Source organism: Hypomesus transpacificus, chromosome 9, assembly GCF_021917145.1.
Source record: "Hypomesus transpacificus isolate Combined female chromosome 9, fHypTra1, whole genome shotgun sequence".
NCBI classification, from domain to species: Eukaryota; Metazoa; Chordata; class Actinopteri; order Osmeriformes; family Osmeridae; genus Hypomesus; species Hypomesus transpacificus.
Window position 1 is genome coordinate 17,439,817 of NC_061068.1, and position 15,016 is coordinate 17,454,832.

General features: G+C 43.3%; 1 protein-coding gene across 1 annotated transcript in view; it reads right to left on the bottom strand.

Moving 5' to 3' along the window:
* The window catches only part of tctn1 (tectonic family member 1), a 42,313-nt gene extending 30,651 nt beyond the window's left edge, over positions 1–11,662 (bottom strand). The window contains exon 1 of the mRNA XM_047025696.1: positions 11,278–11,662. Coding sequence (XP_046881652.1) covers positions 11,278–11,629 — 352 coding nt within the window. The 5' untranslated portion in view covers positions 11,630–11,662. The remainder of the gene's footprint in view (positions 1–11,277) is intronic.
* Positions 11,663–15,016: the final 3,354 nt, after the last annotated feature.

The window sequence follows — 15,016 nt, forward strand, 5'->3', positions numbered from 1 at the left end:
TTTAGTTAGCTTCCGTTACCTAGCAACCTAGCACATAGGCGTCAGCAGCATTTTGAAAGTGGGGGGGGGACATTTTCTCGGGGGGTCTGGGGGTTTGTCCCCCATAATTTTTTCGAAGGTGTAGATGCAATTTCTTGCATTCTAATGCATTTCCCACAACTATTACTACCATAGTTGTTATACATATACTCAGGTGCTGGACATTTAAATATTTTGAAAACTAAACTTCCCAATAAGCAATGGGCATCTTGACATCTGACATCTTCAACTACTTGTCACCTTTCAGCACTCACCTCAGCAACAGAGCTGTCTCCACTGCCCCTGCATGCTGCCCCTGCCTCTGACTCACTCTCAATCTCAACCACCTAGACTATATCAGGAGACATGGAGATGCATTGAGCATTCTTTCATATTGATAATTGACATAAGCTTAATGTAGATTGTTCATATGAAGATTCTGAGATGTAAATCATGTTATCAGCGTATCAAATTCACAATTGGTATAGGTTTAGAAGCCTAATAATTATGTAGGCTACATAAGAAATGTGCATCTCCCTAAAGCATGACTGGACAGTTCAGAAATGGTCAAATGTGTGTTCAAACCTGTAGTCTTTTCCACAGATCACATCCTTAGGATGTAAGCTTTCAGAAAATACAGGTTAGGTCGTTGAATCCGTTTCCCTAAATGGCACAGCCCAAAAAAGTATCAGCCATATACTCCATTTACCAATGCCGAATTTATTATGCATGGGCAGCATACTAATATGGAGAGAAGGACGTGTCTCTTGTCTCATTAGATAACATCCTGAGGGTATAAGCTTTAAGAGGATATATCAGGGTTCATACACATTTTGACCAACGGATTTCCATGACTTTTCCATGCCTTTTCAATGACTTTAAACCAAATTTCCATGACCAAACTTTTTGTGAAATCTTGGTGTATACGTTAAAAAGTTGTATTACACGGCTGTTCGTAATACTGTAGAATGCTCCATTCACTTAAATGGGGCTTCCCAACGTTCTGTGGTGAACAATTTTTTTACATTTGAACTTTGCTATGCTTATTTGACCGCTGTCAAGGGAAGTGGCCTTTTTGCCTCGGATTCACATCTTTCTCCGCAAGCAGTCCGGTAACTTTTCAACCCCAGCGTACTCCATTGCTTAGCGACGTCAGCTGATTTGAAGCCTAAAGAATGTTCAACATCTATGAAGTTCAACGTCAAACTATTTTTCTGATGATCAACACTACGAACGGTAACAAATAAATTGTAAAAAGACACACTGTGTTAAGTTATTTTTTTGGCAAGTAGCCGTGTGCGGCATAATGTATAGAACGCCGGTCATAGTCGGGAAAATAAGCCCCTTCAGCCCACATTACCTCCGCAGTTAGGACTTCATTTTTTGTCACAGCATCGGTTATCGACCCCTGCTGCTAGGCGTAGCACTGGACCTCGCTGTGGTGAGAAAGCCGGTGATGGGAGCTGCTGTAGCTTTGCTAGCAGCACCCATCACCGGGCTGCTGTAGCTTTGCTAGCAGCAGCGCTCTGATGTTTGCTACCTTTGGAATGGCTAGTTAATGCCGCCTCTCCCATGTTTGAAATGTCGAATGATTTTCCACCACACAACCAACATTTTGCTCGTCCCGGGTCTTTGTCTGTTTAATGTATCTTTCCATTTGTAGCCAATCATCGTTAAAGCTACACTTTCCTGGCACTTTGAATTATCCATTGCGCTTCTCTGAGTTACTGTTGCTATGGCCATCTAACTTTTCAGTTAGTGTGAAAGCGTATGCCTGCTTATATTTTGAACGTATTTCTTTTAAACGCATGTGAATTATTTAAAACTCAGCGTAAATAAACAACATGAAAATATGATTATAACAACTTTCCATGACTTTTCCAAAACTTTTGGGATTTAATTTTTTTCAAGCACTTTTCCAGGCTTGGAAATAACCATCTTAAAATTCCTTGACTTTTCCAGGTTTTCCATGACCGTACGAACCCTGATATATGGTTTTAATGGTTGAATCAGTTTTGCCTTCATGTGACAGACTAACATGTAGTAATGAAATGCTACGGATTGCCAAAATTACAAGTTGAGCAACCTTGTTAAATTTGGAAGACAATTCTGAAATAAAGGGTTTTTCTTTTTCTTCTTTTTTTTCCAGTCGTTAGAAAAACTAGCATGTTAGGTAAGGTTAACTCCAGATTAGCTCACGATTGTTTTGGCAATTAAAAAAAACACCTGCAATTTCTTTTGTAGCTACTTGGAAAAAACATCCTTGTCATCTCTTTCTGCCTGAAACAGACGCCTAGGTCTGAACACAGCCAAAAGCACAACATATTTCAAACCCATATTAAGAAATCAACAAATGCTTTTCCACTTATATGGGTAAATAAAGTATGCTATTGCCTAGTGCTAGATGTAGGTAATAAGCCCGCTGATCTAGCTAGCTATAATCCGAATGTTTGCAGAAGGATCTTTGTGACTTAACGCTAACTAATGCTATTATAGTCAGAGAATGTCTCATAAGGGTGCTTTGGCCACTGAAGGGAAAACTTGGGCAACTCTGACTTACTTTCCTCTTCCTCGAAAAAACCCTCCTAATGTCCATCTTGTCTGTGGAACAGTCATGTCAGAAGTGCTAGCTGCAAGCGCGATGCGTCGATCAAAGAGTATGGGAGTTGAATCTGCGCACGTGATGCCGTTTGTCTAGAAAACGTGGAGTGGAATTCTATTGCTATGGGTATTCTCCCTACTGATAAATTGGAACGGATTTGATTGTGAAGCAATGGAAAGATTGCTGGACTAGTAGACCAGTCATGCACAATTTTTTTTATCGCAAAAGTGGGGGGGTCCAATCGCCTTTTTTTTTTTTACGTGGGGGGGGGCGAGACCCCCCCAAGTTACATTGCGGCGACGCCCATGACCTAACATAATACGCATAGTAATGCTACTACCTGCTAGTGTTACTTGTTAGCCTCCTCCTCAGCATTTGTCATATAGTTTTTGTCTATCGTAAAATAGTCGGTTGGAATTTTCAGAATCGCACATGTGCGACATTACCCTGTGAGGCCCGCATTCGAACGAAAACAGTCACTGACAGCCACTGCTTTTTGGAAGGCCAATAAAGACCACTTTCCTGCTCTCGCCCAAACAGCACGAGTCTTCCTCTCTGCACCTTGTACAAGTGTAGATAGCGAGCGACTTTTCTGCACAGCAGGACATATTTTAGATGAGAAGAGGAACAGGTTGACTCCTAAAAAGGCTGAGATGCTTATATTTATTAAGGCAAATCTGCCAGTGATGCTGCTTGATCAGAAGAAAAGTTTTAATACACTACAGGGTTTTTCCTGGGTCAAAATGGGTCTTCGTTGCAAAAAAAAAAAAAAATATATATATCTATGTATTTATTCCCAAGTGTTTTGCACCCCCCCCCCCCCCCCCACACACACACACACACACACACACACATATTTTCGTCCTATTTCCCCTAAAGCAATAAAGTTAGAAAGTATGTTTTAAATGGCATAAATGCTGCCAATTAATAATTGACGTAACAACTTATTGTAAATGGTCAGTAGCCTAGCCTATCGATTAAGGTAGGCTACTCTGAAGCATGTACACTGCCTGCTTCATTTGATCTTCATAGGCGACGCATTCTGTAGCAAATATTAACTATATACCCACTTTTTATTAATTAAAACTACTTCAGGATAATAATGCACCTAAAATACAAACCTGAGAAAGGGCAGCAATCGCTATCTAACCAACAGACATGTGCAATTTAGCTAGCAGGGGAAGAATACAAACAACGAAAATCACCAGTTAACTTGATTTAAATTTGCAAGAACTATAGACTTATACAATAACAATCTTAAGAACTGACAACATAAGTTATACGTTCTCAAGGACGCACACGCGCAATCTCAACTGCGGTGTGAAGCGCGTGTCCGTGCTATTCTCCGACATGCACTCACTGCTGATATACGGACTAAACTTTTGTACAGCCTGATTTCTAATAATGTGACGGCAGAAATGTAGCCATAGAGGAAACACTGCACTATATGTTATCATTCCAGGCTAAGAATACCAATGGAGGCTGAGTTTGAAATCGTAAATCAAACTTTTGTCAGCATTTTGAGTGGAAATGTAATAAACATTTGTAGGCTACAGGTGTAGCCTACTATTCGTGCACGTCGGGCTGGCCCTCGCAGCGGAACGACAGTTTAGTGGCCGCTCTGTCCCCTCGCGCACCTCACAGTTGCGTATTGATCAGACAAGAACACACGCTTATCAACTTGATTATTATTGATCAAAACAGAACAAGGGTTCGGCTGTAGCCTACTTGAAACATACTATTGAGAACATATTCGCTGACATGCATTGCACGCGTAATGAACACAGGTTTTTTTGCCTTTGGCGCTGGGGATTTGTCATTGGCGCTTGGGAAAACGGCTTTGGCGCGGGCCAAAATGTTCTCTATGTAGGAAAAACCCTTCTCTAGTATGCCCCCTCTCCGAGTGAGTGTGTGAATCCGTGCGTGAAGTGAGAGAGTGAGTGAAGTATGTGAGCATGAGTGAGAGAGACACTATACATGTTTTGTTTTTTGTTTAATTGCTGACTTCCTGTGTACCTTTAATCTTCATTCTGTCTGTTATCTCCTCCTAATGCAGACAGATCGACTTGAAACTGACTGACTTGAAACATTAGATATTTGGCTATAGCCTGTTTATGTTGCATTTAAGTTTGTATTATTTTTCCACAGGAAACCTACTGTATAAGCTCAAAGTTCTCTTGAGAGCCTCGAGAGAGTGGAATTTTGCACATGTGATCCTGCTGTGATATTTATTAAAATATTTATATTTTAATTATTTTAATATTTATTATTATTTACACATTTTATAGTAAGCGAGAGAGCTTCTACACTGGAATGTTGCACGTTCCCTGCAATAAAACGGATGGTTGTCAATTCATGATACTCTGTTGTCTCGTAATTTAAATTAAAATACAATACCAATGTTGTTAAGAATAATTTATTTCATAAATAATGCTACACAATAAATAGAATGCTTCAATCGACACCGTGATCGGTATTATCGGATCGGCAGATACTGATATCGGTGATCGGCACCAAAAAACCTGTTTGGAGCATCTCTAGAAAGAAGAGCCATGGGACATTTGCATGCCTTTGTATTAGCCAACAACAGTCAAGAGCGGTTCTGTTTAAATCGCTTGAGCGTATAGCGTCATACTGAAGAGAACTTCGAGAGCGCTGCATTGACTGCGAGTGATCAAGACTAGTATATTATTGAGTTTAGCTAAAAGTTAGTCTCTTGGGCAGAGCAGAAGGGTCAGCAGTTAGATAACCAGTTGAAACTGGTCAAGGAGTAGCTAGCCAGTGAGCCATTTTCGGTTTCAGGTTACTCAGGGTATTCTTTTGTTTGGCAGTAATTGGGGGCGTTGTATCTGCGCATTAGCATATTTAAGGCGGTTAGCATTACAGAGGCAGCCTCGTCTGCCAGCCTCGTCGCACGAAGACTCAGTCGATCAAAGACAAAGGAGTCTACCTGCGGAGTCCACCGAGGAAGGCCGACGAGGCGGATCACCTCTTCTGATAAGTATCAACCTATTTATATTCATATTTAGATTATATTCTACCTAGAATTTATTCATAGCTAGCATGTGTTTCCTTAGCATTCCTGTTCATTACACTACCCGTAGACGTAGATATGTCACAAAGTATATTCGGTCAACTTCTAACCTTCACTACCTATCCAGTTCTTCTCCACCTGCCCTCTCTCTTTCCTTAGGGCTCTGGAACTGCCAGTCTGCTGTGAACAAGGCAGACTTCATCCCGGCGTTTGCATCCCATGCTTCTCTTCATGCCCTTGCGCTGACTGAGACATGGATGCGCCCAGAGAACACTGCAACTCCAGCTGCTCTCTCTGTCAACCACTCCTTCACTCACCACCCCGCTCAACCGGGCGGGATGGTGGGACAGGTTTGCTTCTTTCCCCACATATTAAATACACATCCACACCACTCTCTGTTACTGCCAAATCATTTGAACACCATTATGTGATGCTAACTAATCCTATCAAAGCATGCTTAATTGTTCTTTATCGCCCACCAGGACCGCTAGCCGACTTTGTGGAGGAGCTGGACATGCTCCTCAGCGTCCTCCCGGATGATGGAACCCCCCTGATAGTCCTTGGGGACTTCAACATCCACCTCCAAGGAATGCAGGCTGTCGACTTCTTGTCTCTCCTGACCTCCTTCGACCTGACGCTGCTGAGCACACCGGTGACCCACAAGGCAGGCAAACATCTAGACCTCGTCCTGACACGTAACTGTATCACTGACTTAACCTCTGTAACCCCACTGCACATCTCTGATCACTAATTTATCCAATTCTCTGTCTCTCTCCCTCCAACCCCTCCTACCTCCCCTCCCCTCGTAACTTTCCGGCGCAACCTCCGCTCCCTATCCCCCTCCCATTTCTCCTCTATTGTAACATCCTCCCTCCCTCCCATTGACGAGTTCTCGTCCCACCCCACTAACACTGCCACCGACACCTTGCTAACCACTTTAACTGCATCACTTGACTCTCTCTGTCCCCTGTCTACCAGGCCTGCACGATCTTCTCCCCCCTGCCCGTGGCTACGGATGTTATTCGTGAAGAACGGTCCACCCTTCGAGTAGCTGAGAGGAGATGGTGCAAGTCCAAAGACGGTCTTGACCTTGATAAGTATCACTCCCTCCTTAAATCCTTCTCTTCTCACATAACTGGTGCCAAAACCCTCTACTTTCTTAACAAAATTAACTCCGCTTCAAACCCCCACAAACTTTTCTCTACCTTCTCCACCCTTCTTAACCCACCTCCCCCACCCCCTCCCTCCACCCTGACAGCAGACGACTTCTCCTCCTTCTTTGAGAAAAAAGTCGCCGACATTAGCAGTCGGTTCCCTAAACACACCTTTCCTACCCCCTCACCCTCCATTACTGACCCAACTAAATGTCTAAACTCCTTCTCTCCCCTGTCCGAGGCAGAGCTCTCTGACCTCATTCTCTCTCATCGCCCCACCTCCTGTCCCCTTGATCCTGTCCCCTCCCCTCTCTTTCAAACCATCTCCCCCTCTATCATAACTTTTCTGCTCCATGTTCTAAACTCCTCTCTTACCACTGGCACCTTCCCCTCTGCCTTCAAACAGGCCAGAGTTACCCCTTTACTCAAAAAACCCTCCCTTAACCCTGCCGTCCTCCAGAACTACAGACCGGTATCATTGTTACCCTTCTCTAAAACAATTGAACGTGCTGTATCTAACCAACTGTCTAACTTCCTTTCTCAGAACAACCTGCTCGACCCCAACCAATTGGGCTTCAAGACCGGCCACTCCACAGACACTGCCCTCCTTTCAGTCACCACTGCCCTCCAGTCTGCCAGAGCGGCTTCCAGGTCATCTGTCATCATTCTGCTGGACCTTTCTGCGGCGTTTGATACGGTTAACCACCAGATCCTGCTCTCCAGACTTTCTGAGATGGGCATCACTGGCACTGCACTCCAGTGGATCTCATCCTACCTGTCGGGAAGATCCTACCAGGTCTCCTGGGGAGGCAAACTGTCAGGCCCTCGCCAGCTCTCCACTGGTGTCCCACAGGGCTTCGTCCTTGGTCCCCTCCTCTTCTCTCTGTACACCACCTCACTTGGACCAATCATCACCTCCCATGGCTTCTCCTACCACTGCTACGCTGACGACACGCAGCTGTACCTGTCGTTCCCTCCGACCTATCCGGGGATCTCAGCTAGGATTGAGGCCTGCCTCGCAGACATCTCCGTCTGGATGACTGAGCACCACCTCCAGCTGAACCTTGCCAAAACGGAACTTCTCATCATCCCGGCCAAACCCTCCATCTCCCATGACCTCTCAATCACCCTGGGATCTGCGACGGTGACCCCCTCATCCTCTGCCAGGAACCTTGGGGTTACCATGGATGACGAGCTCTCCCTCACAGCCCACATTGCTGCGGTCTCCCGGTCATGTAGATTCACCCTCTACAACATCCGGAAGATCAGGAGATACCTGTCTGAGCACTCCACCCAGCTGCTTGTCCAAGCACTTGTCCACTCCAAGTTGGACTACTGCAACTCGCTGCTCGCCGGTCTCCCATCATGCGCAACCCGCCCTCTTCAGAGGATTCAGAACGCAGCGGCCCGCCTGGTCTACAATCTACCCAGACGCTCCCACGTTACCCCGCTCCTCATCTCCCTCCACTGGCTACCCATAACGGCCCGCATCAGATTCAAGACCCTGGTACTGACCTTCCGAGCAGTGAACGGGACTGCGCCCGACTACATCAAGTCTCTCCTGCAGCCTTACACCCCCACCCGCCACCTACGGTCTTCTTCAGACAACCGCCTGGTGGTCCCACCTCTCAAGACCGCCCGGTCCCAGCACAAGCTCTTCTCCTGCCTGGCACCCCAGTGGTGGAATCCATTCCCCACCTCCATCAGAGACACGGACTGTCTCTCCACCTTCAAGAGAAGGCTCAAGACACACTTGTTCCGGGAGTACAGTGGTACTTAGGAATGGTTTGCTGAACCCAACGCTAGTTTCCTCAAGGATCACAATGACTCTTGCTTAGACTGTTGCTCTTGTTGGTTAGCTTTTTAAAAAAGCATGCATTTCCAACCCTTTATTCAAAAACATAACTGACACTGCAAATTCAAATGCAATCCTCAGAATGTGCACAAACAGGCACACAATTTTGAAAAAGTAATTCATTTTTGTGTGGATTTAATGTTATTTTCAAAGATTAGCAATTTCTTTGAGTTGTATTTGAAACTTAATTGAAAATTGAAAGGTTGTGGAAGTAGGCCAGACTTTATTAGAATAATCTGGTGTATATTTAAGATTTTTTTCAACCAATTTGAAAAAGGTTAAGATTTGCTAGGATTAAGCTATTTTCAAAGATTAGTGATTTTATATCCTTTTATTTGAAACTTTATTGAAAAAGTAAAAGCTGTGGAAGTATATTAAAGATTTTTTTACACCAATTTGAAAAAGGTTAAGATTTGCGTGGATTAAGTTATTTTCAAAGATTTAAGTGATTTTACACCTTGTAAAAAGGCCGTTGTTGATTCTGTGGCGCACCGCCACAAATTATTCCATATGTGTGGGAAACACTGGTATAGTATACAATGATGGCATTGATTTTGATTGAGTTCGCTTCATGTTTCTTAAATCAGACTTTGGTCCCATTCTACAAGTTTTCTGACTACTGCAATGCCTTAGCAGCTCACATGCTCGCGACCAGATGTGCAAAGTAAGACATATACACAGGGCTACCAATTTGGTCGCATATGCGACCAAAATTTGTACGGATGCGACTAAAAATATTTCAAGGTCGCACCGGTGCACCTAACCTCCGCTGCCTCTCCAGGAACGAAGCGTTTGTTTCTTTTTTGACAAACTCACACTCATGGTTGGATCATATTGTGGTCTAAACTAATCAGAGACAGAGATGGGTCGGGTCTCTGCCTCTTTTTGGCTGTGATCCAAATATTCCTGTAGGCCTACACTGCTCCGTGCTGCGTGATTGAAATTACAACCTGAGCACCAGAGAATCAGTTATGGCAGACCTGGGCATTGGGGCCACAGCCGGCCCACAGGCTGTCCCAATCCGGCCCACGTGAGGTAAATCAAAAATGTAAATAAATAAATGTGTTGAGCTGTAGTAAATATGTAGTCCTGAAAGACTAGTGATCAGGCGATTTACAAATGTGCGCTTGCGCAACCTCACCGACAGGAGAGTTAGCCCTCGAAAATGAAAAACGAAAATTTGATACAGAATGTCGAGTTTTTAACAGACATGGACTTCTAAGTATCTGTTTACTGAGGTCAAAACTGTGTTCTTAGTTTTGGAGAACAGGTCACTGTGTTGAAAGATTATAATTTGAATCGGCACTAAGCGACTAAAGAAAAAAACTAATGCGGACATAATAAGAACTTGACTGATTCAGTGGGCGCGGGCTGATGGTGGTTAATGGTTTGCTAGGTAAACTGTAAGTCCCTGATCATCCATCACCTATCAGCTGTCCTTCGCATATCCACGTCAGACATTCAGCCAGATTTTGATGCACTTGTTCAAGCCCACTGGATTCTTCTCACAGGACAAAATTAACTGGAAAAAAAGTATTGGTTTTTGTATAAAGTTGATCAATTGCATATCTTTAACATACTGCAATACAACTTTTCAGGGTTTGTGAAGATTAACTAGTTACAAATCAAATGAAACACTGATGTCATGAATATTTTAGTTTTTACTGTTACTTCGATAGTCTTTTCCTAGTTGACCAACATGTAAAATATTTATATAAAAATGTACAGAATATCCTTATTCTTCTGATAACCAGTAGCAGCTAATCAAAATATATACTTAACTGCTTTTTACAATGGGGGGAAATGAATGGTGAGCAGAATTAAGTTCAAGTTATTGTTGATAACCCTCCAACACATTTCAAGTTTCTCATGTGGCACCTTGTCAAAATTAATTGTCTACCCCTGAGTTAAGGAGCTGGGCCATGGAGCTAACCCATGGAGCTTGGTTTTGATGCTAGGGAGAGTGTGGCTTTAGCCAAGACCAAAGGGCAAGAAAGCCAAATTACAGGTGTTGGCCATCTGAAGAGCATGCGACAGCAAGGGGGGACCTGCTATAAGACTTTGAGCCATGAAATGTTAGGTCAGTAGCACTTTATATTTTGAAATGTTTTATTTTGCTTGCAATGTTTTAGTTTGGCAGCTCAGTGAAGCACTGATCACAAGTTTTAATTTTTATATACAGTTTAATTGTGCTTCAAATAGAACCAATATTTACCTACACCTTATTCTTGTTTAAGATAATTTACATAATATATATGAATGTATAGCGTGATAAAAAGGTGACCTCGAAATTGTGGCGGCACAAGGAAGAATTTGGGTGCACCTAAATAAAAAAGTAAGGCGCACCAGTGCTACCAAGGGAAAAAGTTAGTCTGGAGCCCTGTTTGCCGAGAGTGGGAGTTCTCCGTATATTAGACATTCTCTGGTAGTACCGAGCGGACCATCACTACAATAAAGTGCATTTCCTCTTGGTAAACTTAGTAATAAAGTTCTATCTTCACAGACCGCAGACATTGTAAAACTCAGCTACCTCCCCTGCTATGTAGCTAGCTAGTAGGACTAATAGCAGTGCTAACTAGCCTAGTACTGTAGTCGCAAGGATCACAATTCTTACCGTCTTTGACAGGGAGAGATAAGGAACCCATTGACGACAGAGGTTGTGATAACAGCGGTACCAGTATATGCTCTGCAGTGGACAGTGAGGTCGAGGCAGACGCTCCGGTCACCCGCGTTTGGGTAGCATTCCTATATGCTACAGGTGCTAGCATTACTGTGTAATCCATAATCGCCGATCCACTAGTATTCTCATTCGCTGTAAAATTCTGATAACCAAATAAATCAAAAATTGAATTGTTGGTACGATCCAGAGAATGGTTCACACTGTCCATTTTGCCTGTAGTATTCAGCTCTAAGAAATAAAATCCATGCATACTATGCATCAGTAAAACACCAAACAAAACCTCCATCCTGCCCAACTTGCCTGTGTTTTGATTGGCGTCCTTGCGCCGTTGCTAAGAGATCTTTCGTTTCAAGAAGTACTTCCAGGTTAAATTTCTAACTACCTAACTGGTTTATGTGTGGCGTATTCATGAGTTGTGTTTTCATTACGTTATTTTGAGACGATTTGCAAGATATCTTGCAGGAGTGCATTAGGGATAATGTTGTTCAAGAGAGGCAAATAGACGTTTTTGTATTACAACCGTGATTTAAATGTACCTACTAGTGCAGTGGTTCCAAGCCCCCACCCCTCGCCCCTCGGCCTGAAGCAACGGCCCCGGTGGATGTAGGTGGTATTGCATGTACGGTTAGGTTTCCGACTCTTCCGGTCGTTTTTATTCTATTAACTCCATTCAACATTTACAAAACTATCTCCCCCCCAAAAAATTGTTTGATTCTCGAACCTGGCTCATACTACTAGTTTTTTCATAGAATAATTTTTCCAGATTTTTGCTAAGTTTGAAACCAATCCGAAATGGGTAAACTAGCAACCCATTTATTTGCTTAGTCAATGAAAGTTGCCTGCAAATGTGCTCGCGGATACTAACAGGGCACGAGCACAAAAGTTCACATTGGCCAATAGCCGATTTACATGAGCTCTCGGAGCTAAGGAAAAAAAGAGCCACTGTTTAAAGCTAGACGGGAAGACACGGAAGTGGAAAGATGGCCGCGTCCAGTCTCGCGCTCTCGCTTGCCTCACTGCGCCACTGAGCACTTTTCATAGAAATGAATGGGGACGCCATCTTGGAAGACAAAAGTAGCTTACTCTAGTTATATTAACTCTATGAGTGGTTCTCAAAGTGGGTCGCAAGTAGTGATGGGAAGTTTGGTTCATTTTACTGATTCGGTTCAGGGGGGGGGGGGGGGGGGGGGGGGGGGGCTATACGTCCACTGCAAACACGTATGATATTCTCATGTAGGTTATAGTGCATGACATGTGCACCAGCAGATACTATTTCAAAAGAAATTCCTGCATTAAAATAATGTATCATGAGTTTGTATGATTTGGTCATGTATTATCACACTAGCATTTAATTATCACGTCAAACAATTACACTGCACTAAACTGTAAGTGTAAATGTAAAGTGAAAATAACAAAACCAGTCAGTATGATAACTTGAGCAAATATCATTCATTCACGTCTTACTAAAACAGCGGCCACGCGAAAGGGAATAAGGAAACTGTTTCCTCTACTACTTCTAATACAATGCGGGTCACGTGAAAAAGGATCCAAAGACTCGTAGAAAGACTGAGTCGGGAAATTAACGAATCGTTCGTTTCCTCTAGCTACAGAGCCTATGCAGGTCACGTGAAAAATGATCCAAAGACTCGTAGAAAGACAGAGTCGGGAAATGAACGAATCGTTCGTTTCCTCTAGCTACAGAGCCTATGCAGGTCACGTGAAAAATTATCCAAAGACTCGTAGAAAGACCGAGTCGGGAAATTAACGAATCACTCGTTGAGAGGACTCGTTACTCCCGAGTCCTTATCAGGATTCGTTCAAAATGAACGAATCGTTCACGAACGATACATCACTAGTCGCAAGACAGCTAGGGGGAGTCGCAAGATGATTTCCGGAAATCAAAGAACATTTTAAAACGATTACAATTGGAATATTTTAGCCAACATTTTAACAAGTTAAAAATAGTTAAATTAATGCATGCAAATAAAAAAGCCATCAGCCTTTTAATTTTCCATTCACTGTACGGCAACCATCTGACATCCGGACGCATAGTTGAACGGTCAAGCGACCGAACAAAAGGCAGCGTTCTCAGCCAAGTTTTCGATTTCAGTGGAGAGGGAATACCCATGGCCGCGGGAATTAGCACACCCTGACAGCACGAGAATTTAAAATAATATGACTTGAATATCCACCACTGCGGCACAGCCCTGCAGTAGCGGACTGGCCACCGGGAGCACCAGGAGAAGAATTACGATGGAAAACCAGGTTTAAGAAACGTAAGGGTGTGGCTGAAAAATTAAGAGACAAATTCATCACCTTCACTAGACAAGGTTTTACCAATTGAAAAACTGCTATGTTTTACACAAAGCTCAAAACATATTTTGCGCTCAAATAAAGGCCAAAAAATGTACGCGCGCTCGCATTAATTATTGAACTCCCGAACTAGCATCACATCAAACTCAGAATGTGCTGCATTAGCAGGTTAACCCAGGTAACACATGACGTTGCGGTAACGTTACCGTGCGCAACGTTACCTTCTGGCAATGTCATGGCAACGTCGTAGCAACGTTATAAAGGGAATGTTGCCAGTTGGTCCCATGGACAACGTTGCTACAATGTCGTACCTTGGTTCGGCTGGTTACGTTATTTTTACACCTGTGAGCAACGTTGCCACGACGTTACCTTGGTCGGCTGGTTAAGTTATTTTTAGACCCGTGGACATTGTTACCTAGGGCCACCAGACGTCCTCTTTTAACCGGACATGTCCTCTTTTCGAGACCTAAAAAATGCGTCCGGCAGGGATTCCAAAAACGTCCGGGATTTTGTCTCGTCGGATATTTGTGTTTCTCTGGGTCTTTCACAAACTTTTATTACGCCCTACAAGTCTTGGAAAGTGTATCTCTCTTACGTTCCACCTTCTTGAGTGAGATCTGACTGTAGAGAAAACTGTCATTGGTCGACCGCCTTCTCAGTGTTGCCTGATGCACAATAATTATCCTCCAAATACGATCATTTTGAGCCTTTGGTACGATACTTAGCCATTTCCAATCTGGCAACACTGAGCACCTTGCGCCTCCAGTTGCATTATTTACAACAGCACATGACATCTGCAGCCATGCCAAAACATAAATGTGTCTTGATTTTCAAATTTTAAAATGTTGCCAATAATACGCTACATTTATTTATATTTATTTATAAGGACAAGACACATTAACCTACCCCCCCCCCCCCCTGTGATGAAGTGTCCTCTTTTTCACAAACTCAAATTTGGTCACCCTAACGTTACCGCGACGTCGTACCTTGGTCGGTTGGATACGTTATTTTGGTCCCGTGGACAACGTTGCCGTGACATTGTACCTTGATCGGCTGGATGTAAATTTTTTGTACCATTAAGTTGCCATTAAGTCGCTCTTTGGTCGCAGGACAACGGATCTCGAGTGCAATATAGTGGTTTATCCAGAGATGGTTTATCTCAGTTCTGACCCTTTTGTAATGTAGCCACAGTCTACATGAATTCCAATCACACACAATATAAAATGTTGCACCCAGCAGGTATAAATGTAGACAATGCATGTAATTCATGTGCTGCTCAGCCCCAGCATGTCATTGGTCATCAGTTTTCTCATATGCAGAAACATAGCTTTAATTAAAAAAAGACAGAATTTTTTATATA